This window comes from Eptesicus fuscus, chromosome 5 (genome assembly GCF_027574615.1).
Source record: "Eptesicus fuscus isolate TK198812 chromosome 5, DD_ASM_mEF_20220401, whole genome shotgun sequence".
In the NCBI taxonomy this organism is placed as follows: Eukaryota; Metazoa; Chordata; class Mammalia; order Chiroptera; family Vespertilionidae; genus Eptesicus; species Eptesicus fuscus.
In genome coordinates this window covers 104974842-105002394 of record NC_072477.1, presented here as the reverse complement: position 1 = coordinate 105002394, position 27553 = coordinate 104974842, and the positions used below count along the sequence as shown (strand labels likewise).

Here is a 27553-nt window from a genome sequence, read left to right as displayed (position 1 = left end):
TATCAGACATATGCCAAAAGAACTTCACTGATACTGCCCCTAGGGCAATAGAAGCTAAAGAGAAAATAAACAAATGGGACTACATCAAAATAAAAAGCTTTTTTACAGCAAAAGAAGCCATCAACAAAACAACAAGAAATCCCACTGTATGGGAGAACATATTTGCAAATGTTATCACTGATAAGAGTTTAATCTCCAACATCTATAGGCAGCCTATACAACTTAATAAAGGGAAGATAAATGATCTAATAAAAAAATGGGCAACGGACCTAAATAGAATCTTTTCTAAAGAAGACAGAAGGACGGCCAAGAGACACATGAAAACATGCTCAAAGTCACTAATTATCCGAGAGATGCAAATCAAAACGACAATGCAGTACCATCTCACACCAGCCAGAATGGCTTTCATCAACAAATCAACAAACGACAAGTGTTGGCGAGATGCGAAGAAAAAGGAACCCTCGTGCACTGCTGGTGGGAATGTAGACTGGTGCAGCCACTGTGGAGAACAGTATGGAGTTTCCTCACAAAACTGAAAATGGAACTCCCATTTGACCCAGTAATCCCACTCCTAGGAATATATCCTAAGAAACTAGAAACACCAATCAGAAAAGATATATGCACCCCTATGTTCATAGCAGCACAATTTACAATAGCTAAGATCTGGAAACACCCTAGGTGCCCATCAGCAGATAACTGGATTCAAAAACTATGGTACATCTACACAATGGAATACTATGCTGCCATAAAAAAGAAGGAATTGTTTTTTATTTATTTATTTATTTATTCATTTATTTATTTATTTATTTATTTTTATTTTTTATTGATTTTTTTACAGAGAGGAAGGGAGAGGGATAGAGAGTTAGAAACATTGATGAGAGAGAAGCATCGATCAGCTGCCTCCTGCACACCCCCCATTGGGGATGTGCCTGCAACCAAGGTACATGCCCTTGACCAGAATCGAACCTGGTACCCTTCAGTCCCCAGGCCGACGCTCTATCCAGTGAGCCAAACTGGCTGGGGCAAAAAAGAAGGAATTGTTACCATTTGCAGCAACCTGGATGGAATTGGAGAACATTATCCTAAGTGAAATAAGCTAGTCAATGAGGGAAAAGTACCACATGATCTCACTCATTTATGGATAATACATAAAATTATAAACTGTTGAACAAAAAGATAGATACAGAGACAGTACAGCATCAAACAGAATGTCAGATTACAGCGGGAGGGTTAGGGAGAGGTGGGGGAGATAAGAGATCAACCAAAGGACTTGTGTGCATGCATATAAGCATAACCAAAACTCTGGGGGGTGAGGGCATGTATGGGAGTGGGGTGGGGGGGCAATGGTAAGATATGTACACATATAATACCTTAATAAAAAAATGGAAACAAAAATGTTCCAACGAGCAATTATAAGCTCCCTTGAAACAAACAAACAAAAAATTTATTTCAGTGATATCAACAGCAGTCAAGGCTTAACTACAACAAGACTGTGCACACAGCCCACAAAGGGGTGCACCAAGAGTGTCCACTTCAGGTGATTGGGGAGGCTGAGCCACTGGGCCCCATAGGACACCTACCACACAAGGCCACTCTATCAACTCAGGGAAGCAGCCAAAATGCGGAGACAAAGAAACATGTCACGAATGAAAGAAATGGAGGAAAGCAAACTACTGGATATAGAGTTCAAAACCATAGTAATAATGTTACTCAAGAATCTTCTACAAACCTCCGAGGAACTTAGGGAGACCTCTGAGGAACTTAGGGAGACCTTCAAGGATCTTAGTGAGAATGCCAAAAAAATGAAAAAGGATCAGTCAGAAATTAAGCATACACTGACTGAAATAAAGAATAATATACAGAGATTCAACAGTAGACTAGAAGATCCCAAGAATCAAATCAAAGATTTGAAATACAAGGAAGCAAAAAACACCCAAACGGAAGATTAAAATGAAAAAGGAATCCTAAAATATGAAGATAGTGTAAGCCTCTGGAACAACTTCAAGCATACCAACATCCTAATTATGGGGGTGCCAGAAGAGAGAGAGCAAGATATTGAAAACCCATTTGAAGAAATAATGACAGACAACTTCCCCTACCTGATGAAAGAAATAGACTTACAAGTGTAGGAAGTGCAGAGAACCCCAAACAAGAGGAATCCGAACAGGACCAAGACACATCATAATTAAAATGCCAAGGGCAAAAGACAGAGAGAATTTTAAAAGCAGCAAGAGAAAAACAGTTAGTTACCTACAAGGGCGTACCCATACGACGGTCAGCTGATTTCTCAACAGAAACTATGCAGGCCAGAAGGCAGTGGCAAAAAATATTCAAAGTGATGAATAGCAAGAACCTACAATGAAGATTACTCTACCCAGCAAAGCTATCAAAAGCTATCATTTAGAATTGAAGGTCAGATAAAGAGCTTCACAGATAAGAAAAAGCTAAAGGAGTTCATCACCACCAAACCAGGATTATATGAAATGCTGAAAGGTATTCTTTAAGAAGACGAAGAAGAAAAAAAAGGGAAAGATAAAAAATTATGGCCCTAACTGGTTTGGCTCAGTGGCTAGAGCATCGGCCTGCAGACTCAAGGGTCCTGGGTTTGATTCTGGTCAAGGGCATGTACCTTGGTTGTGGGCACATCCCCAGTAGGGGGCGTGCAGGAGGCAGCTGATCGATGTTTCTAACTCTATCCCTCTCCCTCTGTGTAAAAAATCAATAAAATATATATATTTTTAAAAAGCTTGAGAAAATTAAGAATCATTTAAAGAAAATTATGAACAACAAAGTGACAAGAAATACATATCTCTCAACAGTGAATCTAAAAATCAAATGAATAAAAAAATCTGATGATTAGAATAAACTGGTGAATAAAATAGAATCGGGGGCATAGAAAGGGAGCTGACTGACAATTCTTGGGGGGAAGGGGTATGGGGGGTGAGGGAAGAGACTGGGCAAAAGTCTTATACCTATGGACGAGGAAAGTGGGGGGGGATGAGGGCATGGGGTGTGGTGGGAACTGGGTGGAGGGGAGAGGAACATCTGTAATAATCTGAACAATAAATATTAAAAACAATGAAGTATGAGAAAAAACTTGCAGAATAGCAAGGTAGTTTCAAAATTATATGGCCCAGAGTGGGCATATTTCCAGTGCTCAGCAATAGTGTGGCCTGAAGGCTAATGAATAGAAAATAACCTCCCAGGTGGTCAAGATCAAAGGACTATAGGATGCAATGGATTAGGGAGTTCCTCACAAAGAACAAAATCCAGGCCAAAAAAAGGACTGCTCCAGTGCCATGCACCAGAGACTGCTATGTATTTACTACCCCTCCCTTTCTGAATGGGAGTTTGTCTTTTAATATTCTTAGTCCAATTCCCCATTGTGCATTTAGAAAAAAAAAAAGAATAATGGCAATAATAATGACAGTGATGTTGATAATGATGGCAGAAGTAGGATTTTTTTTTTTCTTGTTTCCTTGAAAGGTAAAATTTCTGGGGAAAAAGATAGTGTGTATTGAAAGAATCAGAATTGTGTTAGATAATCAGAAAACATCTAAGGATGTATCAAAGCCAGATAGACCCAAGAAAAGTGATAAATAGAGCAGTTTGGCAGAGGTGCCTGATATTTGGGATTGAGCAGATGACTATTTTACGTTGACTAGTGGCCTGGTGCACGAAATTTGTGCATGGGGGGTGGTGTCCTTCAACCCAGCCTGCACCCTCTCCAATCTGGGACCCCTCGGGGGATGTCTGACTGCCGGTTTAGGCCCGATCCCTGTGGTCTAAACTGGCAGTTGGACATCCCTCTCACAACCCGGGACCGCTGGCTCCTAACTGCTCACCTGCCTGCCTGCCTGATCGGCCCTAACCACTCTGCCTGATGGCCTGATTGCCCCCAACTGCCCCCACTTGCCCCCCCTGCCAGCGTGCTCACCCCCACTGCGCCCCCTGCCAGCATGTTCGCCCCCAACAGCCCCCCCACTGGCCTGCTCGCCCCAACTGCCCCCCCGCCAGCCTGCTCATCCCCAACTGCCCCTCCACCAGCCTGCTTGCCCCCAACTCGCCCCCCCTGCCTGCCTGATCACCCCCACCTGCCCCCCTGCTGGCCTGGTCACCCCAACTGCCCCCCCTGCCGGCCTGCTCACCCCCAGTTGCCCCCCCTGCCAGCCTGCTTGCCCCCAACTGCCTTCCCCCCTGTCGGCCTGCTCGCCCCTAACCGCCTCTACCTCTGCCCCACCACCATGGCTTTGTCTGGAAGGTCTCCCGGTCTAATTAGCATATTGCCCTTTTATTAGTATAGATGGTTAAGGACAGACATAGGAATTTATTGTGAGAGAATAACAAGGTCTCAATGTCAGACATAATTTTAAACATTACTGATTATGCAGGTGATATATATTTTTTTCATAATTTAGAGAATACTTTATTAGTTTCTGTAATCAAACCCATGTAGATTAAGACCTTACCTATTTAAAACAGTTACCCCTGTACAAATGGAAAAAATTATGTTGAACATTTCTAGACTGATATGGCTGTTAATTTCTGTATAATGCCTACCCAATACAGTACAACTGGGATAGTTTTTCCAAAGTTGACAGCACAGCTAATGTTTCCAAAAATTCAAATTATTTACTTTTTAAAGAAGACATTAAAATGTTTTAAAGAAAACACACCCACATTCCTATAATTTCACCACCCAGAGATTAAACATTATTATTTTGGTGGGGTTTTTAAATGACTGTATGTGATGATATATGTGTGTTTTTCTTCTAACATAACACAAACATTGTTTTTTCTCTTTTAAAATAATTTTTTTATTTTTCAGTTACAGTTGACATACAATATTAGTTTCCGGTATGCAATGTAGTGATTACACTTATATAACTTACGAAATGATCACCTTGATAAATCTAGTACCCATCTGACACTATACATAGTTATTACAATTTTTTTTGCTACATTCCGTTTGCTGTACTTTATATCACTGTGACTATTTTGTAACTACCAATTTGTACCTCTTAATTCCTTCCCCTTTTTCCCCATCCTCTTAAGCCCCCTACCATCTGGGAATCATCAAAATGTTCTCTATATCTATGAGTTTATGTCTGTTTTGTTTGTTTACTATGTTCTTTTAGATTCCACATATAAGTGAAATCATGTGGTATTTGTCTTTCCCTGTTATTTCACTTAGCATGATACCCTTTGGGTCCATCCATATTGCAGATGTCAAGATTTCATTATTTTTTGATGGCTGAGTCATATTCCATTGTATGTACCACTTTATCCATTCATCTATGGATGGCACTTAAGTTGTTTCTAGATCTTGGCTATTGTAAAAAACATTGCAGTGAACATCAGGATGCATATGTCTTTTTCGAATTACTGTTTTAAATAAATACCCAGAAATAGAATTGCTGGGTCCTTCTTTGTCTCTTGTTATAGCCTTTGTCTTAAAGTCTACTTTGATCTGAGTATTGCTACCCTAGCTTTTAAAAAATTATTATTTTCACTTGCATGAAATATCTTTCTCCATCCCTTACTTTCAGTCTGTATGTGTCTTTTGATCTAAAGTGGGTGTCTTCTATGCAGCATATGTAAGGGTCTTTCTTTTCTCTCCATTTAGCCATTGTATATCTTTGATTTGAGCATTTAACTCATTTACATTTAAAATAATTGTTAATAGATATGTTGTCATTGTTATTTTATTTTCATATTTTTTATCTCTTATTTTTCTTTCTTTTAAGGAAGTCCTTTAACATTTCTTATAATACTGGTTTGGTGGCGATGAACTCTTTTAGCTTTCTTTTGTCTGGGAAGCTCTTTATTTCTCCTTGAAAGTGGCCTTGGTGGGTAGACTAAGTTTGGATGTAAGTCTTTGCTTTTACATCACTTTAAATATTTTGTGCCAGTCATGTCTGGCCTGAAATATTTCTGTTGATAAATAAGCTGGAAGTCTTATGAGAGCTCCTTTGTAGGTAACTGCCTTTCTCCTGCTGCTTTTAAGATTTCCTCTTTGTCATTAACCTTCGCTGTTTCAGTTATGCTGTGTCTTGTTGTATGTTTCTTTTGGTTCATCTTGTTTGAGAACCTCTGTGCTTTCTGGGCTTGTATGTCTATTTCTTTCACCAGGTTAGGGAAGTATTTGTCATTATTTCTTCCAATTGATTTTAAATTTTTTGTTCTCTCTTCTCTTTCTGGTATCGCTATGATGTGAACAGTGGTACACTTGATGTTGTCCCAGAGGCCTCTTAAACTATGATCATTATTTTGATTTTTTCTTTTTGCTGTCCTGATTAGGTGTTTTCTACTACCTTGTCTTCCAAATGGCTGATTCTGTCATCTGCTTCATATAATCTACTGTTGATACCCTCTAATGTATTCTTCATTTCTGACTAGTTCTCTTTTATTTTTCTATATCCCTTTATATGTTTCCCATCTTTTTGTTGAAGTTCTCTCTGAGATCATTGAGCATCCTTATAACCAGTGTTTTGAACTGCATTAGGTAGATTACTTGTCTCCATTTTGTTTTAATTTTTTTTTCTGGAGTTTTGTTCTGTTTCTCATTTTGGACATGTGTCTGTCTCCTCATTTTGGCTGCCTTCCTGTGTTTGTTTTTATGAATTAGATAGAGGTGCTATGACTCCTAGTCTTGGTAACGTGGCTTGATGTAGTAGGTGTCCTGTGGGGTCCATTGGCACAATCTTTCTAGTCACCTGATGCATGTGCTTCAGGTGTGTCCCTGTGTAGGTTATGTGTAATCTGTCATAATTGAGTTGATTGCTGTTGGCAAGTCATTGGGATGGGTGGACCCTCAGGCTGATTGGTTATGTGGCTCAGCAGACTACAGTAGAGTATCTATTGTGCAGGAGCTGACACTATGGAAGAAGATTTTGCTGTAGCAGGACTCTGGTGCCTGCTGAGTCTGCCCTTTGGGTGTATTGTTTGTGGGGGTGTTGTGTATTGTGGTGTTCTCTGAAGCTGGCCACCAGGTTTATTGGTTCTGGGCCTCTTAGGTGGGGCTTGGTCCTGGCCAAGGTCAGCTGCTGCCTGTACCCTGTCTCGTGCAACTTGGTATGAGCAACAAAGTGATCTGCAGATGGTTGCTACTTGTGCTGGGCTTGGATGTTCTTTGCAAAGATAAGCTGTGAACTGAGGCCTGCTGCCACTAGTGCTGGGCTTGGGTCTGCTTAGCAAAAAGTATGGGACACCCCAAAGCCAGATGAAGCTTGTTTGGGGTATATGAACCTTTGAGAGATTTTGAAAGTCTACAGCATGAGCTAAGACAGGCCATTTGTATGGAAAAGCCACTGGAAGCAGGTTGGTGTGCCTGTAAGTTGGTTAGGATAGGGGCTTGGGGAATCACCAGGGGCCCAGTTAAATCAGAAGGGGTATTAAAGTCAGCCCCATGCAGGACTCAGATCTCTCTGCACATCTGGTCTCAGTAAAGCTGGGGCTGAGATTTCCAGCTCTGCTTGTGCTCCAAGTTCTCTGTAGTGTGGGTCAAAAATCCACGATCTGGACTGCCACCAACACTACAGGATGGAGCAGTCCATGTGGCTCCATAGGTGTGGGGAGAGACCTCACTGGAGGTGGGAGAATCTTCTCCCCCTTCCTCACGCCACACAGTTTATTCACTGTCTGGGCTCTACACAAAGCCTTTCAGGAAAACAGAGGGTCACTCAAAGTCACTGCTGGGTGTAATCCTCAGCCACTCTCCCCCCCCCCCCCCTTTTTTTGGAGCCAAACACCACAGCACAGCCTTTCCCCATAGTCAGAGTCCAGGGTAAATGACTTCCTTTAGGGCTGCCAACAATAGGTGTGCTCATTGACTGAGAAGGTGAAGACCCAGCCTCCCAGTCAGACAGAGTTCCCCTGGATCTCTCTGCCTGATCCTATGCAGGCTCTCCTTCCAGTCTCTGCTGCTCTGGGTTTGGGATCCCTGTATGGGTATGGGAGTCCATACTCCCAAGGGGAGGGAGCTTTGCAGCCAGTATCACTCGGGCCACTCAGCTGAGCACTAGCTCCAGGGGGGACTCCACCTTTCCACAGCTCCCCATTTCTTACCAGTCTCTATGTTGTTTCTTCAGTGCTCCTTAGGCAAAATATGCCAGTCAGCTATACTCTTACTTTTTCAAGCTGAGTGTGCAGTATTTTAGCTGTAAAATACTATTAGGCTGCAGCCATCTTGCCCCTCCTTCTATATTCTTTCTGATTGGTGTTTCAGGATTCTTAAGATATATTCCTGGAAGTGGAATCACTGGGTCAAAAGGCAGTTCCATTTTAAATTTTTTGAGGAAACTCCATACTGTTTTCCATGGTGGCTGCACCAATCTGCGTTCCCACCAGCAGTGCACTAGGGTTGTCTTTTCTCCACATCCTCGCCAGCACTTGTTTGTTGCTTTATTGATGGTAGCCAGTCTGGCAGGTGTGAGGTGGTACCTCATTGTCGTTTTAATTTGCATCTCTCAAATGATTGGTGACCTTGAGCATCTTTCATATGTCTATTGACCATCTGTATGTCCTCTTTGAATTGTTTGTCTTTCTTTTGTTGAGTTGTATGAGTTCTTTATATATTTTGGAAATTAACCCCTTATCAGAAGTAATATTGGCAAGGCATTGGGACGGGTGGAGCCTCAGGCTAGTTGGTTGTGTGGCCCAGAGGTGGGTTCTCTTTTCATTTCGATACTTTCTTTTATTGTGTATATGCTTTTTAGTGTGATGTGGTCCTATCTGTTTATTTTTTCTTTGTTTCTCTTGCCCTATAAGAAGTAACAGTGAAAATTCTGCTACATGAGATATCTGAGATTTTACTGCCTCTGTTTTTTTTGTTGTTGCTGTTGTTAAGAAAATTTTTGTGGTTTTATTGTATCATGAGGCATCTGAACAAATCAATATCTGGACAGTGAGGCAGCCGCTTTCTCCTTCACTTCTTTGAGTTACTAGAACAACTTGTCATTAGATTAAAAAAAAAAAAAAAAAAGACAACCTTTTGTATTACGTAAGTCTTTCCAAGGCATGCACTGGCTCTACACAAACTTCTGTCAGATGTAACTAGTCTAGCGTCCAAACATCATGCACAATACCTAGGTAACAGCAGTGCCCTGTGCCCACTCCCACCTCGGTCCTGCTCATTTGTGTATGCTGTTTGGAGCACCTGGAGGAGTGTGACTAGTATCTGGAAGAGGAGGGAGGAGGAAACAGCATGAGTGCCTGGCTGGGTCAACCGAAGTTGTGCAGGGCAAGACTGAACATGTCATTGGTGGAAACTCAAACATCATTGATGTTCTTCAATAAGAACATTTGATGGGACCCCATGATGGGGTCTTCATCGGCCTTAAGCTGGCCTACAACCATGCTGAGGAGCAGTTAGCTAGTGTGGGCTGATGGTCCTGCACTGTGATGCTTGGATTTTCTGGAACGGAAGGCTAGACAACTTCTCCACAATGGCAGCTTTCCCCTGGAATTGCTGTCCTTCCCATGTAAGGAATGATGCGTCGATGTAAATTGCGCCTAGTTGGGTTCTGTCATCATCAAATATCTGGTAGTAATGTTGAATGAAGCTGGATCCAATCTGATCCCAAATTGGCTTGTCTCCCACTCTGGAGCTCACCCAGCCTCTGCTCGTGCTCCATATTCTCTGCAGTGTGGGTCAAAAATCCACGATTTGCATTAATTGAAATATTCATGTGATTTTAATCCTTCATTTTGTTTATATGATGTAACACATTTATTGATTTGCAAATGTTGTACCAGCCTTGTATCCCTGGAATAAATCCAACTTGGTCATTGTTTATGATCTTTTTTTTTTTTAAATATATATTTTATTGATTTTTTTACAGAGAGGAAGAGAGAGGGATAGAGAGTTAGAGACATCGATGAGAAAGAAACATCGATCAGCTGCCTCCTGCACACACCCCCACTGGGGAGGTGCCCGCAACCAAGGTACATGCCCTTGACCGGAATCGAACCTGGGACCCTTCAGTCCACAGGCCCATGCTCTATCCACTGAACCAAACTGGTTAGGGCCTATTTGCTAATATTTTGTTTAGGGAATTTAGCATCGGGGTATTGGCCTGTAATTTTCTTCCTTTGTAGTGTCTTTATCTGGTTTTAAAATTATGATCATGCTTACCTCATAAAAATGGATTGAACGTCTTCTTTATTCTTCAATTTTCTGGAATAGTTTGAAGAGGATAGCTATTAGTTCTTCTTTGAATGTTTGGTAAAACTTGCCTGTGAAGCCATCCTATCCATGACTTTTGTTTGCTGGGAGATTTTTTTTTTTTTTTTTTACTGTTTCAATTTCATTAGTTGTTATCAGTCTATTCAGGCTTTCTGATTCTTCGTGATTGAGTTTTGGAAGATGGTATGTTTCCTGGAATTTGTCCATTTTGCCCAGGTTGTCCAATTTGTTAGCATATAGTTTTTTCTTTTCTTTTCTTTTTTTTTTTTTTTTTTTTTTAGCATATCATATTTTCTAACAATCCTTTGTATTTCTGTGATGCCAATTGTTATTTCACTTCTTTCATTTTTTTATTTTATGTATTTGGGTCCTCTGTCTGTTTTTTGATGAGTCTAGCTTTGTTTGTCCTTTTTTAGTTCCTTTAGGCTTACGGTTAGATTTTTTTTTTTTTTGAGATGTTTCTTGTTTTTTTGAGGTAGGAATGTATTGCTATGAATTTCTCTCTCAGGATAGCTTTCACTGTGTTCTATAGATTTTTTGTTATTGTGTATTTATTTTCATTTGTCTCAAGATATATTTTATATAATTGTTAACCCATTCATTGCTTACTAACATGTTATTTACCCTTGTGTGTGTGTTTGTTTTTGCCTTGTAATTGATTTCTAGTTTTAGACATTTTTTGTTAGAGAAGATGCTTGCTATGGATTTGTGTTCTTAAATTTATTGATACTTGTTTTGTGTCCTAACATGTGGTTGGTTTTGGAAAATGTTCCATGTGTATTTGAAAGGAATGTATGTTCTGCTGTTTTGGTGTGAATGCTCTGAAAATATCACTTAAATCCATCCAATTTAATGTATCATTTAAATTTGCTATTTTCTTGTTTATGTTCTGTTTTGAAGATTACCCAGTGCTGTCAGTAGGGTATTAAAATTCTCTACTCTATATTAGTGTCTATCTCTCCATTTATGTCCACAAATATTTGCTTAATTTATCTAGGGAGCAAATGTCTTATAAGGTTTGTATCCTCTTGTTGGATTGATCCAACATTATCTTTATGCAGTGTTCTTCTTTTTCTCTTATTAATAGCCATTGTTTTAAAGTTTGTTGCATGAAATATCCTTTTATCCCTCTCCTCTTAGTTTGTGTATTTCTGAAGTGGATCTCTTGTAGACAGCATATATATGGGTCTTGTTTTCTTATCCATTCAGCTACCCTATGTTTTTGTTTGCAAGATTTAATTCATTTACATTGAAAGTGATTAAGGATAGGTAACGTATCTATTGCCATTTTATTATTTATATTTGTTTCTTTACCTCCCCCTTAAAAATAGTTTCTTTAATATTTATTGTAATACTGGTTTGTTAGTGATCCACTCCTTTAACTTTTTCTTGTCTGGGAAGCTCTTTATCTCACCTTCCATTTTAATGATAACCTTGCTGGTTATCATTAGTCTTTGTTATAAGTCCTTGCTTTTCATCATTTTGAATATTTTGTGCCAATCACTTTTGGCCTGGCAAAGTTTCTGTTGTGAAATGAACTGACAGTCTATGGGAGCTCCCTTGTAGGTAACTGTCTTTTTCTTGCTGCTTTTAAGATTCTCTTTTTGTCTTTAATTTTTTTTATCATTTTAATTATGACGTGTCTTTGTATGGGTCTGTTTAGATCATCTTATTTAGGGTCTCTGCACCTCCTGCACTTGGAAATCTATTTCTTTCACCAGCATATGGAAGTTTTCATTCATAATTTTTTTCAAATATGTTCTAAATCTCTTGTTTTTCTCTCTTCTGCTTCTGGTAGCCCTATGATGTGAATGTTGTTATGCTTGATGTCATCCCAGAGGTCCTTTAAACTACCCTAGTTTATTATTACATTTTGCTTTTCTGATTTGGTATTGTCTGATACCTTGTCTTCCAAATTACTAATTTGATCCTCTGCTCATCAATCAGCCTCTGAAAGAGCCTTGGGCATCATGAGTTGGGTGTGATGGAGTCTTAGGGAGTCAGCAGGGTGGGGTGAGTGGTGTTCACCATGTTCATGCAGATTTAGATTTGGTGTCAGTGCTGAACTTGACGCCAGTCAGCAAAAGTCTGATGGTACACCAAGGCTAACCACCACTAGCTTGTGGCCTGTGGAACTTTGTGGTGGGGCAGGGTTTCTGGGAGTTGTCAGGATGAATTGAGTGGTGTTCACCTGGCTAAAGGAGATTCAGATTTGGCTGAATTGGAGAGAGTGCTCAACACAGGAAAGATGGTGCCTATTGGCCATGAGGGAGGAGAGCTCAACACAGGGACAATAGCGGCTATCCCTCCAGCACTTGCCCTGAGCCACACAACTCAGATTCTCCCTATATGTATTTGGCATCCCCTGAGCCATTGTCCCTACACCAAAGTCCAAGGTGAGTGCCTATGAGCAAGAGTTTGTGTGTAGGCTCTTGAAGAGGATAGCTGGGTTTCTAGTCTTCACCCAGAAGGACAAAATCCCCACTGATTTTTAAAAAATATATTTTTATTGACTTCAGAGAGGAAGGGAGAGGGAGAGAGAGATAGAAACATCAATGATGAGAATCATTGGTCACCTGCCTTCTGCACGACCCCCACTGGGGATTGAACATGCATATGCCTTGACCGGGAATCAAACTGCAACCTCTTGATTCATAGGTTGACACTCAACCACTGACCCTCACCAGCCAAACCCCACTGATTTTTATAGCCAGATGTTGTGTGGGCTTCTCTTCCCAGCACTTGTGGTCTGGGCTGGGGACCCCAGTTCAGGGCTGGGATCCCTGGCTCCTCAGGGGACATCTTTGCACCTGAGATATCCCTCTGGTTTCTCAACTGCCTCACATGCATGTGGGGTTGGCCCATTTTGTCTCCCTGCCCCTTCTACTAGTTTTAATATGACTTCTGTGTATTCTTAGTTATAGGATTTTTGTTTAGCTAGTCTTCAAATAGTTCTCCAGGTTGATTGTTCTATAATTTAGTTGTAATTTTGATGTGGTCATGGCCTGCACCTATTCTATCATCTTGACTGGAAACTCTAAAAATAATGTATTTTTAAAAATTGCCTCCATTATTCTAGTTGTTTTTTAAAAAAGTCCATGTTATTTAAAAAACATAAGTTACTTTCTCCACTTTACATAAATGTAGTCTTTTTCTGTCATATCTGATAATGATTCTAATGACCTATTGTAAGAAAATTTACTGACGATGCCCAAGCTTACTGGGTGCCATAGACCTAAGAAATAAACTGAGTTTTCAGGTTGAGAGGAATTATTTTCCAGTGTCATTGTGGAGACTATTTTGTAGTTTGAAAATTAATGATTTGGGTATTAAATTTTAAAGGATGGTGAAGTAATTCTTTTCCTATGAAAATCTCAAAGTGCTCTACAAATTATAACTCATTAAACCAAATGTTTTAATACTTAGCCTCACACTGTATTTGGTAATTCACACATAAGCAAGTGGTATTGGGCTGTCAGCATTGAGTTGGTACATAATAATAGCAAAATCAGTAATGCAAGAGGAGAATGTATATAAAACTGCAGCTGGAGAATGGTGGCTGGAGCAGCAGCTGAAATAAGGCATATCGGTTCTCTGACTTACTGCAACATTTTCCCTACAGGTGCTCTATAACCTTGTTAGTCAAAGTGTAGTCCAAGAATCAGCAACATCAGCATCCCTGGGAACTTGTTGGAAATGCAGAATCTCAGGCCTCAACCCAGACCTACTAAATCAGTCTATCCTATATAATAAAAGGGTGATATGCAAATTGACCAGACGGCAGAATGACCAGTCGCTGTGCTGTGCACTGACCACCATGGGGCAGATGCTCAACGCAGGAGCTGCCCCCAGCCCGCAGGCCATGATCACCTGATCGGGGCCTGCTGGCCAACCTCTCGGTCCCTTCCCCTGGCCAGCAGGCTCCGATCACCCGATAGCAAACAGGGAACTGGGGTGGGTGGTGGTGGGTGGTGGGGCCGGCTGCTGGCAGCCGGGGAAGATGGCCCTGATCGCAGGCCAGGCCTAGGGACTGTACCCATGCATGAATTTCGTGTGCTGGGCCTCTAGTTGTTTAATAAGACATCCTCAGATGATTCCTATTCACATTAGTTTGAGAAGAACTATTCTAAAGACTAAATAGACCCTAAGAGTTTGCAAAGTTTGCTATAACTGAGTCCTCTGTCTTTACTATTTCACAACCTTGACTAGGACAGCAAGTTTTTTGGTAATGGGTATCATTGTTACTAGGTGTTATTTTTTCTTTTCCCAAAGGGCTAGATATCCTATATAATAAAAAGCTAATATGCAAATTGACTGAACGATGGAACGACTGGTTGCTATGATGCACACTGACCACCAGCGGGCAGCTGCTCAATGCAGGAGCTTCCCCCTGGTGGTCAGTGCGCTCCCACAGGGGGAGTGCTGCTCAGCCAGAAGCCGGGCTCACGGCTGGCAAGCACAGCGGCTGTGGCAGCAGCCTCTCCTGCCTCTGCGGCAGCACTAAGGATGTCCAACTAACGGGCCTAAGCCATCAGTTGGACATCCCCCGAGGGCTCCCAGACTGTGAAAGGGTGCAGGCTGGGCTGAGGGACCTGCCCCCCCCCACCCCAGTGCATGAATTTCATGCACCGGGCCTCTAGTAGGTTATAAATTCAGATTCTGGAGTCAGATTGCCAGGGTCACATCCTGGCCCTGCCACTTGTATCTAATTTCCTTGTTTGTTGAGGACACCTGTGATGAGCGAAGGTGTCCTCCTTACCACCTCGTTGATTTGTATGGTACTGTAATTGAGCTACAAATAAACATTTGGGGTGTTTGTGAGATTCATTCTTGTCATCATTATTACAGGATTTGTAGTTTCTTGTCTCTAAGTAAACCAGCAATTATTGAAAAGTAGATAGAGTTTGGAAAACTTTTCAACTTAAGTAAAGAAATGTTCTTGCTAATGAATAATAGGAGACTTCCCAGTTTCTGAAAAGAAGTGTACAGATAGATTTAAAAGTGATGGAAAATCTCACTGAATTATAACCTACTGGGACATTTTACCAGCAGCCCTTAGAGACTTACCGGCATTCTGACCTTGTTCCCCACAGGGGGCAGCTGGCATTTTATGCTATGTGGGAGCCTATGTCTTCATCACTTACGATGATTATGACCACTTCTTTGAAGATGTGTACACTCTCATCCCTGCTGTGGTGATTATAGCTGTAGGAGCTTTGCTTTTCATTATCGGGCTAATTGGCTGCTGTGCCACAATCCGGGAAAGCCGCTGTGGATTGGCCACGGTAAGTTAGCACTTCATTGACCAGATGTGTCATCGTAATATGTGGGAATATTTCATTTGTGCTATTTGCTTTGAATTAAGCATGAAACTCTATAGATTGGCTCCTATTGTTGGAATAGAATTAGCACTTGTCTTAAACTTGTAACAGTTATCTTAGATAATTTTTTTTTATCAAGAGAGTATTTAGTGCTATTTTTATTTGTATTTAATTTTTGACTATGTTTCCTTGCAGTTTGTCATCATCCTACTCTTAGTTTTTGTCACAGAAGTTGTTGTAGTGGTTTTGGGATATGTTTACAGAGCAAAGGTATGTTATCTACTATAATTTATATGCTTTAAAAGGTGGTTTAAGTATTTCAGGTGAAATATACCAAATTCATTTTATCAAAGTAAACATTTTCTTTTGCCATACTTTAGTTTAGCCACTGCATTAAACATCTAAAGTTCATATGTCAAGATTTCTTGTCTTGTTTTATATAGCAAAGTGTTAATTCTACTCCTGTTCTAGTTTGTTGTATTTAATTTTCTTTAAATTACTTCAGAATGAGCTATAGATGAATAATTAGTCAACTAAGCAGTTTGTTCAAATTTCCTCAGCCTATAGATTCTCTATATAAGAGGGGAAATGCAAATTTCCTGATTTGTTTTGTTTTCCATTGCCTCTTTTTAAAATGCCTTAGAAAAAAAGATGATTGTGAGTTGTGATCCTACCTTCTACCTCATCCTAAGGAACAAGGTGTCCTCCCAACTCGAACACCAAGGCAGCTATTGCAGCCACGCCCTTCTTGTCCCTCTTTTCTTGTCATTTTCTTTCCTCTTTCCTTTCTACTTTGCCTGCTTTTGCTTTCCACTTACAGTACCATTTAAGGCTAAACAGGGTTCTTTAAATTAATTAATTTGGGCATAACTTTAGAGCCATGGTATAGACTCATTGTAAGGTATGGTTTTAAATCAAAGGCATGATACTCCAATTTAAATATTCAGATCATTGATACATAAGGTATTGAGCAACTATGACAAAAAAAAATGCAGTGGATTATGCTCCTACCTATGATCTGGTTATTAATTTTATAGTATCCTGACATCACTAATAAAATTACCAAATAAGTTTAATAATCTTAAAAGGGTAAGGAGAATCAGGTACAAACTTTGTTAAGTGACACTTCAGTAATTAGTACAAAACTGTCATTTCTAAAGACTGCTTTATTTACCTGCTGATTACTTTTGCATATTTGGCCAAGTTTAATAATTTGTCCCAAAAGTATCTTGTGGTGGTTTTTTTTTTCATGTGTTTTTTATTTTTATTTTTAATTGATTTCAGAGAGAGATAGAAACATCAATGATAAGAGAGAATCATTGATCGGCTGCCTCTTGCACACCCCCTACTGTGGGTCAAGCCTACAACTCAGGCATGTGCCCTGTCCAGGAATCAAACTGATGAACTCCTGGTTCATGGGTCAATTGCTCAATCACTGAGCCACTCTGGCCAGGCATGTGGTGTTTTTTTAATTATTTTATTTTTACCTCCTTAAGTAAAGGAAAATGCCTAGGTCTTCTGAGACTACACTGAAAACTTATTTAAAAAGAAGGCAGCTCTAGCCGGTTTGGCTCAGTGGATAGAGTGTTGGCCTGCAGACCGAAGGGTTCCAGGTTCAATTCCAGTCCAGGGTACATGACTGAGTTGTGGGCTCAATCCTCAATCCGCAGTGCGGGGGATGGGAGGGGAGGGGGGAGCAGGAGGCAGCCAATCAATGATTCTCTCTCATCATTGATGTATCTATCTCTCCTTCTCCCTTCCTCTCTGAAATCAATATATGTATGTATGTATATATATATATATATATATATGGCAGTTTCCCTGGCCAGTGAGCTCAGTGGTTAGAGTGTCAGCCCACAAATTGGAAGGTCGCAGGTTCAATTCCTGGTAAAGGGCACATGACTGGAGTTGCAGGTTTGATTTGGGGTGTATGTGGGAGGCAACCAGTCGACATGTCTCTCACATTGATGTCTCTGTCTCTCTTTCTCTCCCCCTTCCTTCTACACTCCCTCCCTCCCACTCTTCCTCTCTTCCACTCTCTCTAAATGGAAAATATACCTTCAGGTGAGGATTAAAAAAAAACAAGGAGGAGGAGGAGGCAGTCCATTTATTATTTAGGACATCTATCTCAAGGCTCAACTGCTTTCTCCCTTTTGAGTGGATTGTTAGCCTGATACTTTGCACACAATCTTTTCTTTGAAGCTTAATCTATGTGATATAAAATGTTTGAATCTTTACCTTAATATGTATAGAACCAGGAAGGGATAAAACTTTTTCTTATAAGAAATTTACAGAGATATCTGGCAATTTCGCAAATATGCCATTTATGCATCTTAGTTAGAGCCTTGACTAATATTATTTTTACTAGTATTTTAGAGGGGCCAAATTGTTTGTTTTGATTCAGGTGGAAAATGAGGTTGACCACAGCATTCAGAAAGTATATAAGACCTATAATGGAACCAATCCTGATGCTGCTAGCCGGGCTATTGATTATGTACAGAGACAGGTGAGCTCTCTTGAGGTGAATTTGTTTTTGAGGGCCAATCACTGTTGGGTCAACGTGAAACTTACTCTGCTATTACTATGTAAATTAGTCATGTACTTGCACAGTCATGGTTAACTTTATGATGTGTTCAATGTTTTTACCTTCACCCTTGAAAAGTTGCTTTCCATCATTACCTAGTCAAAGTCAGATAAAATGTATCTGACTTTCCTCCAAAAAAACTAATTAGCTAAGAGGTGGTGATGGAAGAGAGGTATGTGCCACAGGGAAGGTGGGAGTCCAGATGGACTTAAGAGGAGGTGGGAGATCTTCTTATCAATCTTTTAAAAGCAAGACCAAAAAAAGTAACTGACAAAACTGTAAAAAATATTATGGACAATTTGAAACATACATGGAAATAGAATAGTATAGTAGATTTTTATGTTCATAAACCCATCTCCAAAATTGTCAGTGTTTTGTTTGTTAATCTTGTTTCATCTATTACCCTCACATATCTTTTGCTAGATTATCTTAAAGCAAATCACAGACATTTTAGATAAAATATTTTAAACACTCTGTCATTGGAAATAGTATTTAACTCAGAATCAGGTATTTCACTTGTAAGATAGGAAGATTTTTCTTAGCTATAAACTACCTCTTGTGGGCATTGTGCTCTTCATATTGACATTCTTAGAGGCACTAGCCATATGCAGCTATTTAAATTAAAATTAAAAACTCAGGTCCTTAGTCACTCCAGCCACATTCTAAGTGTTCAATAGCCTTATGTGGCCAGTGGCTACCATGTTGGACATGCAGACATAGAACATTTCTATCAATGCAAAAAGTTTTTTGGGATATCACTGTTCTAGAGTAACTTAAGGTTCTGCAGTGCACAGAACTCTAAAGTTAACACAGGTATATGTATTTTGTGAGGAGTAATATCTCTATTCTCTTTTCCAATAGCTGCGCTGTTGTGGAATTCACAACTACTCAGACTGGGAAAATACAGACTGGTTCAAAGAAACCAAAAATCAGAGTGTCCCTCTTAGCTGCTGCAGAGAGACTGCCAGCAGCTGTAATGGCAGTCTGGCCCATCCCTCCAACCTCTACGCTGAGGTAAGTTCAGTTCCTTGGCTAAAACTTGAATCTAGCCTGGTAACCTGTTTTTCTCTGAATCATCTCTACCTGGAACTTCTTTTCTAGCTTGTTTTGTTTGTCTGTTTTTAAAAAGCCGTCTTAACCATTTTAAAGTGTACAGCTCAGTAGCATTGAATATATTCACCACTACCCATCTGCAGAACTCTTTCCCTCTTGCACACTGAAACTCTATGCCCCTTAAATAACATTCCATTTTCTCCTCCCCAGTCCCTGGCAACCACCATTCTACTTTCTGTCTATGATTTTGATTACTTTAGGTACCTCATATAAGGAATCATACAAAACTTGTCATATTGTGCCTTATTTTTTTACTGACTATGTCTTTAAGATTCATCCATGTTGTAGCATGAGTCAGAATTTCATCCACTTTTTAAGGCTGAATAATATTCCATTGTGTAGATAGACCACAGTTTGCTTATCCATTCATTCATGGATGGACACCTGGGTTGCTTTCCCCTTTTGGCTGTTGTGAATAATGTTGCTGTGAAAATAGATATGCAAATATTCTTTTGAGTCCCTTCTTTCAACTCTTTTTCTTTAAGGATTTAAATTATATTATGTACAGATTGTAGTTATAGCTTTTTAATTTAAAAAATTAAAACATTTTTTTCAATTATAGTTGATATACAATATTATATTAGTTTCAGATGCATAGTACAGTGGTTAGACATTTATATAGCTTACAAAGTGATCTCCCCAATAAGCCTAATAGCCACCTGACACCATATATAGTTATCACAGTATTATTGACTATATTCCATATGCTGTACTTTACATCTCCATGACTTTTGCTTCCTTTCAAGCTATTTTATTTTACTGTAAATTATTTTTAAATGCACGGGCCTTCCTTTTATGTCTTTTAGTTTCTGTCATTGCCATTTCTGCCAGTGGGTGGTAGTATGTGACTGTGTAGCTTTCAGTTTTAAAAGAGACATCTAATAAGGATGACTCTGTGTTTCAGGGGTGTGAGGCTCTAGTTGTGAAGAAGCTACAAGAAATCATGATGCATGTTATCTGGGCAGCACTGGCATTTGCAGCCATTCAGGTAAGCATAGCTAACCAAGCAGTTATGATCAGAGTGTATTAATTCTCTGATGTCAACCCTGAATAGTTTTAATCACTAAGTGAAAGTGATTGAGATACCAGGCACCAGTTTCCAACATCTTCTATTTCCATTTTTAGACCTAGTCCCAGAATGGTTTCAAGAAACCAGAAGTCTGGATGGGGGGACCATTTGTGAGAAGCCTCTGCCTTTTTTTCTTAAAAAAAAAAAATAAAAAATAAAAAAATAAATATATATATATGCATACATATATATACATATATATGTATGTATATATATACATATATATACATATATATATACATATATATGTGTGTATATATATATATGTATATATATATATATATATATATTAATTTCAGAGAGGAAGGGAGAGGGAGAGAGAGATAGAAACATCAACGATGAGAGAGAATCATTGATTGGCTGCTTCCTGCATGCCCCCCATTGGGGGTCAAGCCTGCAACCCAGGCATGTGCCCTTAACCAGAATCGAACCCAGGACCCTTCACTCCTCTCAGGCTGACACTCTATCCACTGAACCAAACCAGCTAAGACTGCCTTATTTTCTTGACTTGATTAAGTGAGTGAGCTGTTCAAAATACAAACTGTTGTCATAGTGTATTCTTGGAGATATTTTAATAGAACTTTACAGAATTAAAAAAAAATTATATTGCTTTATTTCAGTTTGGAAATAGCTTTATTTTAGTCCTTTAAAAATATTTCTCTACTTTCAGTTCTTGTTTTTCTGTTCTCAAGGGTTTTATATGTTTACTAGAGGCCCGGTGCATGAAAATTCATGCACTGGAGCGGGGGGGTCCCTCAGCCTGGCCTGCCCCCTCCCACAGTCCGGGAGCCCTCAGGGGCGGGAAGCGACCCAGAGATCAGGGGAAGGCGATGCCCCATCACACCTCTGCTGCTGCCTCTGCCAGCAGCACAAGCCTCAGCCGGCCCTGGTTACCTGAGCCTCGGGCGGCCCTGGGCAGCTGGGCAGCCGTTATCTGAGGCTTGTCTGAGCCTCGGGCCAGCCCTGGGTGGCTGGGGGGCTGAGAGGACTGGGGACTCCGGAGGCAGGTGCATGGAGCAGCCGGGCCCGCCTTGCCACGCGCCTGCCACCCTAGTGGGTCTGAGGGGACTGGGCGCAGCCATCTTTGAGGGCGTGACAGTCAATTAGCATATTCCCTTCTTATTGGCTGTGGTTGCCGCCATTTTTGCGATGGTGTGAGGGTCAAATTAGTATATTTCCTCTTTATTAGATAGGACTAGAGGCCCAGTGCACGAAATTTGTGCACTGGTAGGGTCCTTAGTGGCTGCCAGCTGCCAGCCAGGTACTACCTCCCTTCCCCCGGCCACCTGCCACTGCCGGGGCCTCCCTCCCTTACCCCGGTCACCTGCTGCCACCAGCCAGGGCCTCCCTCCCTTTTCCCAGCCACCTGCCACTGTCGGCCCGGGCCTTCCTCCCTTTCCCCCAGCTGGCCCTGCCCCCTGGTCAAACTCCTGGACGAACTCCCAGTTGAGGGGGCAATTTGCATACTACACTTTTATTATATAGGATATACATAAATCAAGGACTGGTTCTGCAACTCTAGTTTCTTATACTAATAGGAGCAATTATATTTTTTTACAGAAAAGGCTTTAAAATAAAACAGGTTCTAACCTCTTCTGTATTTGAAACTTAGTTTTGTTAGACAGGTACATCTGGAAGTGTACAGACAGAGTGCATGTATGCTTTGTGCATTTTCCTTTAGTGATAATTTTTTACCCAACTATAGTATATCACAACCTGGGTATTGGTATTGATACAATTTACCAGTTTGATTCAGACTTCTGATATCTATGTGTATATATTCAGTTCTATACAATTTTATGACTTGTGTAGGTTCCTGTATTGAACACCACCAACCAAGATACTGAACAGATCCAATACCACAAGAATCCCACCTGGTACTATTTGGTACCCTTCTATAGCTGCACCCCTCTCCCTTCTGTGCCTTTGCCCAGTTAACCTGGCAACCACTAATCTGTTCTCCATTTCTAAAATTTTGTCATTTAAAAATGTTTTATAAATTAAATCATGTGGCATGTAACCTTTGGAGCTTGCTTTTTTATTTATTTTTTATTGTTGAGAGTAATACAGATGTTCCCCAATTCCTCCCCCGCCTTCCTTAACTTCCTTCCTCTCATTCTTGCCCCACCCTGGGCCTTCACCATATCATTGTCTGTATCCATTGGCTATGCATATCCTACCTAATAAAAGAGTAATATGCAAATTGACCACACCTTCACTATGCCCAAGCCACGCCTACCAGCCAATCAGGGCGAGTATGCAAATTAACCCAACCAAGATGGCAGTTAATTTGCATACATACCTGGGTCGGGGAACCTCCTCGGCACCCAGGTCACTCTCAGCCGGCTGTCAGGCAGAGACTTTAGGCTTGGGAAGGGGCTGAGCCTGCGATCGGAGGTGGGGGGGGAGCAAACCCCTTCCCAAGCCTAAAGCCTGGGGTGGAGGCTTTAGGCTTAGGAAGGGGCCAAGCCTATTATCGGAGGTGCGAGGGGTGGGGAGGGACCCCTTCCCAAGCCTAAAGCTTGGGGCGGAGGCATTAGGCTTAGCAAGGGGCCAAGCCTATGATCAGAGGTGGGGGGTGGGGTGGGGAGGGACCCCTTCCCAAGCATAAACCCTGGGGCGGAGGCTTTAGGCTTGGTTAGGGCTGAGCCTGTGATTGGAGGTTCTGGGGGAGGGAGAAGCCCTTCCCAAGCCTAAAGCCTGGGGTGGAGGCTTTAAGCTTGGGGAGGTGCTGGGGGGAACCCCTTCCCAAGCCTAAAGCCTGGGGTGGAGGCTTTAGGCTTAAGAAGGGGCAGAGCCTGAGATCGGAGGTGGGAGGGGGGACCCTTTCCCAAGCCTAAACCTGGGAGGAGGCTTTTGGCTTGGGAAGGGGCTGAGCTTGGGATCAGAGGGAAGGGAAAAAAATCAATGGAAACATATCCTCAGGTGGAGATAAAAAGAAAAATAAAGGAGTGTCATATTCTATGAAAGACACATCTTGAAAATGCTTAAAGAAAGTTGTCATTTTTTCATGGTGAAGGGACTGGCGTCTGTGTTGATGAAAATACCTGGGCGGCTGCGGTGACCGGCAGTGGCTGCAGCAGAGGGGTGATGGGGCGGGCGCCTTCTCCTGATCAGCCCGGTCGCCTCAAGCAAAGGGAGGCCAGACTGAGGCTTAGGTCCGCTCCCAATGGGGAGCGGGCTTAAGCCATCCATAGGACATCCCCTGAGGGCTCCCAGTATGTGAGAGTGGGCAGGCTTGGCTGAGGGACCCCTCCCCAGTGCACGAATTTCGTGCACTGGGCGCCTAGTATGTATATAACTACTTTGGTTAATTTTTTCCCATCTCCCCCATCCTCCCACTGAGATATGCATCTATGCCTCTGGACCTGTTTTGTTTGTCAGTTTATTATGTTCATTAGATTCCATATATGAGTGAGATCATATGATATTTGTCTTTATCTGACTGGCTTATTTCATGCAGTATAATATTCTCCAGGTCCATCCATGCTGTCCCAAAGGGTGAGAAATTCTTCTTTTTTACAACTGTATAGTATTCCATTGTGAAAATGTACCACGGCTTTTTTTTTTTTTTTTTTTTTATCCATTCATCTATTCATGGGCACTTGGGCTGGTTCCAGATCTTAGCTATTTTAAATAACACTGCTATAAACATAGGGGTTACATATATATTCTTTACGTTTGGTGTTTTAGGATTCTTAGGTTATATTCCCAGAAGTAGAATCACTGGGTTACAATGACAATTTCATTTTTAATTTTTTGAGGAAACTTCATACTGTTTTCCACAGTGGCTGCATTTCCACCAGCAATGTACTAGGGTTTTCTTTTCTCCACATCCTTGCCAGCACATTGTTGATTTATTGATGGTAGTCATTCTGGTAGGTGTGAGGTGATACCTCATTGTTGTTTTAATTTGCATTTCTCTGATGACTAGTGATGTTGAACATTTTTCATAAGTTTATTGGTATCTCTATGTCCTTTTTGGAGAAGTGTCTTTTGAGGTCACCTATTTTTTAATTGGATTGTCTATTTTCTGGGTGTTGAATTGTATGAGTTCTTTATATATTTTGGAAATTAACCCTTTATCAAATATATCCTTGGTGAATATGTTTTCCCATATAGTGGGTGTATCTGTCCAATATTCCCCAACACCATCTAGTGAAGAGATTGTCTTTACTCCATTGTATGCTTCTGCCTCCTTTGTCAAATATTAATTGAGCTTAATGGCTTGGGTTGATTTCTGGAGTCTCTGTTCTGTTCCATTGGTCTATATGCCTGTTCTTGGGCCAGTACCAGGCTGTTTTGATTACGGTGGCTTTGTAGTATAACTTGAAATCTGGTATTGTGATTCCTCCAACTTTGTTCTTCTTTCTCAAGGTTGCTGCAGCTATTCTGGGTCTTCTTTGGTTCCATATAAATTTTTGGAGTGTTTGGTGTAGGTCTGTGAAATATGCTGTTGGTATTTTAATAGGGATTGCATTGAATCTGTAGATTGCCTTGGGTAATATGGACATTTTAATCATGTTAATTCTACCAGTCCATGAACACGGTATATTCTTCCACTTGTTTATATCTTCCGCTATCTCTTTTTTTAACGTTCTGTAGTTTTCTGAGTATAAGTCTTTTATAACTCCTTGGTTAAGTTTATTCCTAAGTATCTTATTTTTTTTATTGCAATGGTAAATGGGATTGTTTGTTTAGTTTCTTCTTTTGAGAATTCATTATTGGTGTATAAAAAAAACACATTTATTTTTGAGTGTTGATTTTGTATCCTGCTACATTGACAAATTCATTTATTAAATCTAGTAGTTTTCCAGTGGAGTCTTTAGGGTTTTCTGTGTACAATATCATGTCATCTGTGAATAATGACTGTTTTACTTCCACCATTTCAATTTGGATGCCTTTTATTTCTTTTTCTTGTCTAATCACTGTGGCTAGGATTTCTAGTACTATGTTGAATAAGAGTGGTGAAAGTGGGCATCCCTGTCTTGTTCTTGTTCTTACGGGAAATGGTTTTAGTTTTTGCCCATTGAGTATGATGTTGGTTGTAGGTTTGTCATATATGGCCTTTATTATTTTGAGATGTGCTCCCTCTATTCCCACTTTGCTGAGTGTGTTTATCAAAGATGTGTGTTGGATTTTGTCGAATGCTCTGTCTGCATCTATTGGTATGATCATGTGATTTTTGTCTTTCAGTTTGTTTATGTGATGTATCATGTTAATTGATTTGCAAACATTATACCAGCCTTGAATCCCTGGAATAAATCCCACCTGATTATGGTGTATGATCTTTTTAATATATTATTAGATCTGATTTGCTAATATTTTGTTGAGGATTTTAGCATGTATGTTCATCAGGGATATTGGCCTGTAATTCTCTTTGTAGTGTCTTTATTTGATTTTGGAATTAGGATAATACTGGCCTCATAAAAAGAGCTTGAAAATGTTTCTTCCTTTTGGAATTTTTGGAATAGTTTGAGGAGGATAGGTGTTCTTCTTTGAGTGTTTAGTAAATCTCCCTTGTGAAGCCATCCGGACCTGGGCTTTTGTTTGCTGAGAGTTTTTTGGTTACTGCTTTTATTTCATCAGTTTTTATTGACCTATTTAGATTTTCTGATTCTTCATGATTCAGTTTTGGGAGATTGTATTTTTCTACAAATTTGTCCATTTCATCCACATTGTCCAGCTTCTTGTTGGCATATAGTTGTTCCTAGTATATTCTTGCAGTCCTTTATATTTCTATGGAGTCAGTGGTTACTTCTTAGCTTTTGTTTCTGATTTCATTATTTGAGTCTTCTGTTTTGTTTCTTGATGAGTCTGGCTAAAGTTTCATCAATCTTATTTGTCTTTCAAAAGAATCAGCTCTTGGTTTCATTGATTTTATGTATTATTTTTTTTAGTCTCCATGGCTCTAATCTTTATTATTTCCTTCCTTCTACTTTGGGCTTTTTTTGTTGTTCTCTTTCTGATTCTTTAAGTTGTAGGGTTAAATCGTTTATTGTTAATTTTCTTTTTCTTTTTTTGAGGTAGGCCTGTCGTGTTATGAACTTCCCTCTCAGGGCTGCTTTTGCTGTGTCCCAGAGATTTTGGGTTGTTGTGTGTTCATTTTCATTTGTTTCCAGGAAGTTTTTTTTTTAAATTTATTTCTTGATCCCATTGGTAACTTATTTATTGTTTAATAGCATGCTCTTTAGCCTCCATGTGTTGGAATGATTTATGTTTTGGGGTGTTTTTATTATTGTTGATTTCTAATTTAATTCCACTGTGATCTGAGAAGATGCTTTATATTATTTCAGCCTTTTTCAACTTATAGAGACTTGTTTTGTGTCATAATATGTGGTCTATCTTTGGGAATGACCCATGTGCACTTGAGGAGAATGTATATTCTTCAGCTTTGGGGTGAAATATTTTATAAATGTCACTTAAATCCATTTGATCCAGTGTGTCCTTTAGAGTCACTGTTTCCTTGTTAATTTTTTTTTTCTGGAAGATCTATCCAGTAAAGTCAGTGAGGTGTTAAAATCCCCTATATAACTGTTTTGCTGTTGTCCTCTCCCTTAATGTCCTCTAGAAGTTTTTTTTACACATTTAGGTGCTCCTATATTGGATGAATATATGTTTACCAGTGTTATATACTCCTGTTGGATATTTTGTAGTGACCTTTGTTGTCTCTTGTGATGGCCTTCATTTTGAAGTCTATTTTGTCCAATATGAATATTGTTACGCCAGCTTTTTTAAAATTTCCTTTTGCATGGAAAAATTTTTTCCATCCCTTCACTCTTATCCTCTTATTCTGAGGTGGGTCTCTTGTAGACAGCATATAGTTGGGTCATGTTTTTGTACCCATTCAGCTACCTTATGTCTTTTGATTGGAGCATTTAATGCATTTACATTTAAGTTTATGCATAGGTATTTATTTATTGCCATTTTATTTCTGTATGCCTAGGTTTCTCTCTCTATTACTTTTCATTATAGCAGTCCCTTTAGCATTTCTTATAATGATGGTTTGGTAGTGATGCTCTTTATTTCACCACTAGAGGCCCGGTGCATGAAAATTCATGCACTGGCAGGGGAGTCCCTCAGCCCAGCCTGCCCCGCTCACAGCCCGGGAGCCCTCAGGGGTGGGAGGTGACTTGGTGATCAGGGGAAGGCGACGCCCCCATCACACCTCTGCTGCTGCCACTGCTGGCAGTGCAAGTCTCAGCCGACCCTGGTTACCAGAGCCTTGGTTGACCCTGGGTGGCTGGGCAGCCACCATCCAAGGCTTGCCTGTGCCTTGG

The 27553-nt window shown here is 40.4% G+C and overlaps 1 protein-coding gene and 1 pseudogene across 2 annotated transcripts in view; one reads left to right on the top strand and one right to left on the bottom strand.

The window, feature by feature from the left end:
- Window positions 1-27553, top strand: part of TSPAN3 (tetraspanin 3) — a 54318-nt gene that overhangs the window by 18920 nt on the left and 7845 nt on the right. Inside the window, exons 2-7 of one of the 2 annotated variants that reach the window (XM_028138084.2) lie at window positions 15280-15471; window positions 15703-15777; window positions 17912-18013; window positions 18953-19105; window positions 20109-20192; window positions 22086-22230. In XM_028138084.2, the coding sequence (XP_027993885.1) occupies window positions 15280-15471; window positions 15703-15777; window positions 17912-18013; window positions 18953-19105; window positions 20109-20192; window positions 22086-22211 (732 nt within the window). In that variant the 3' untranslated portion in view covers window positions 22212-22230. Of the gene's footprint in view, window positions 1-15279; window positions 15472-15702; window positions 15778-17911; window positions 18014-18952; window positions 19106-20108; window positions 20193-22085; window positions 22231-27553 lie in introns of those variants that run through there. The other variant, XM_008160855.3, reaches the window with a different exon arrangement.
- On the bottom strand, window positions 9223-15259 carry LOC129148930 (nuclear transport factor 2-like; annotated as a pseudogene).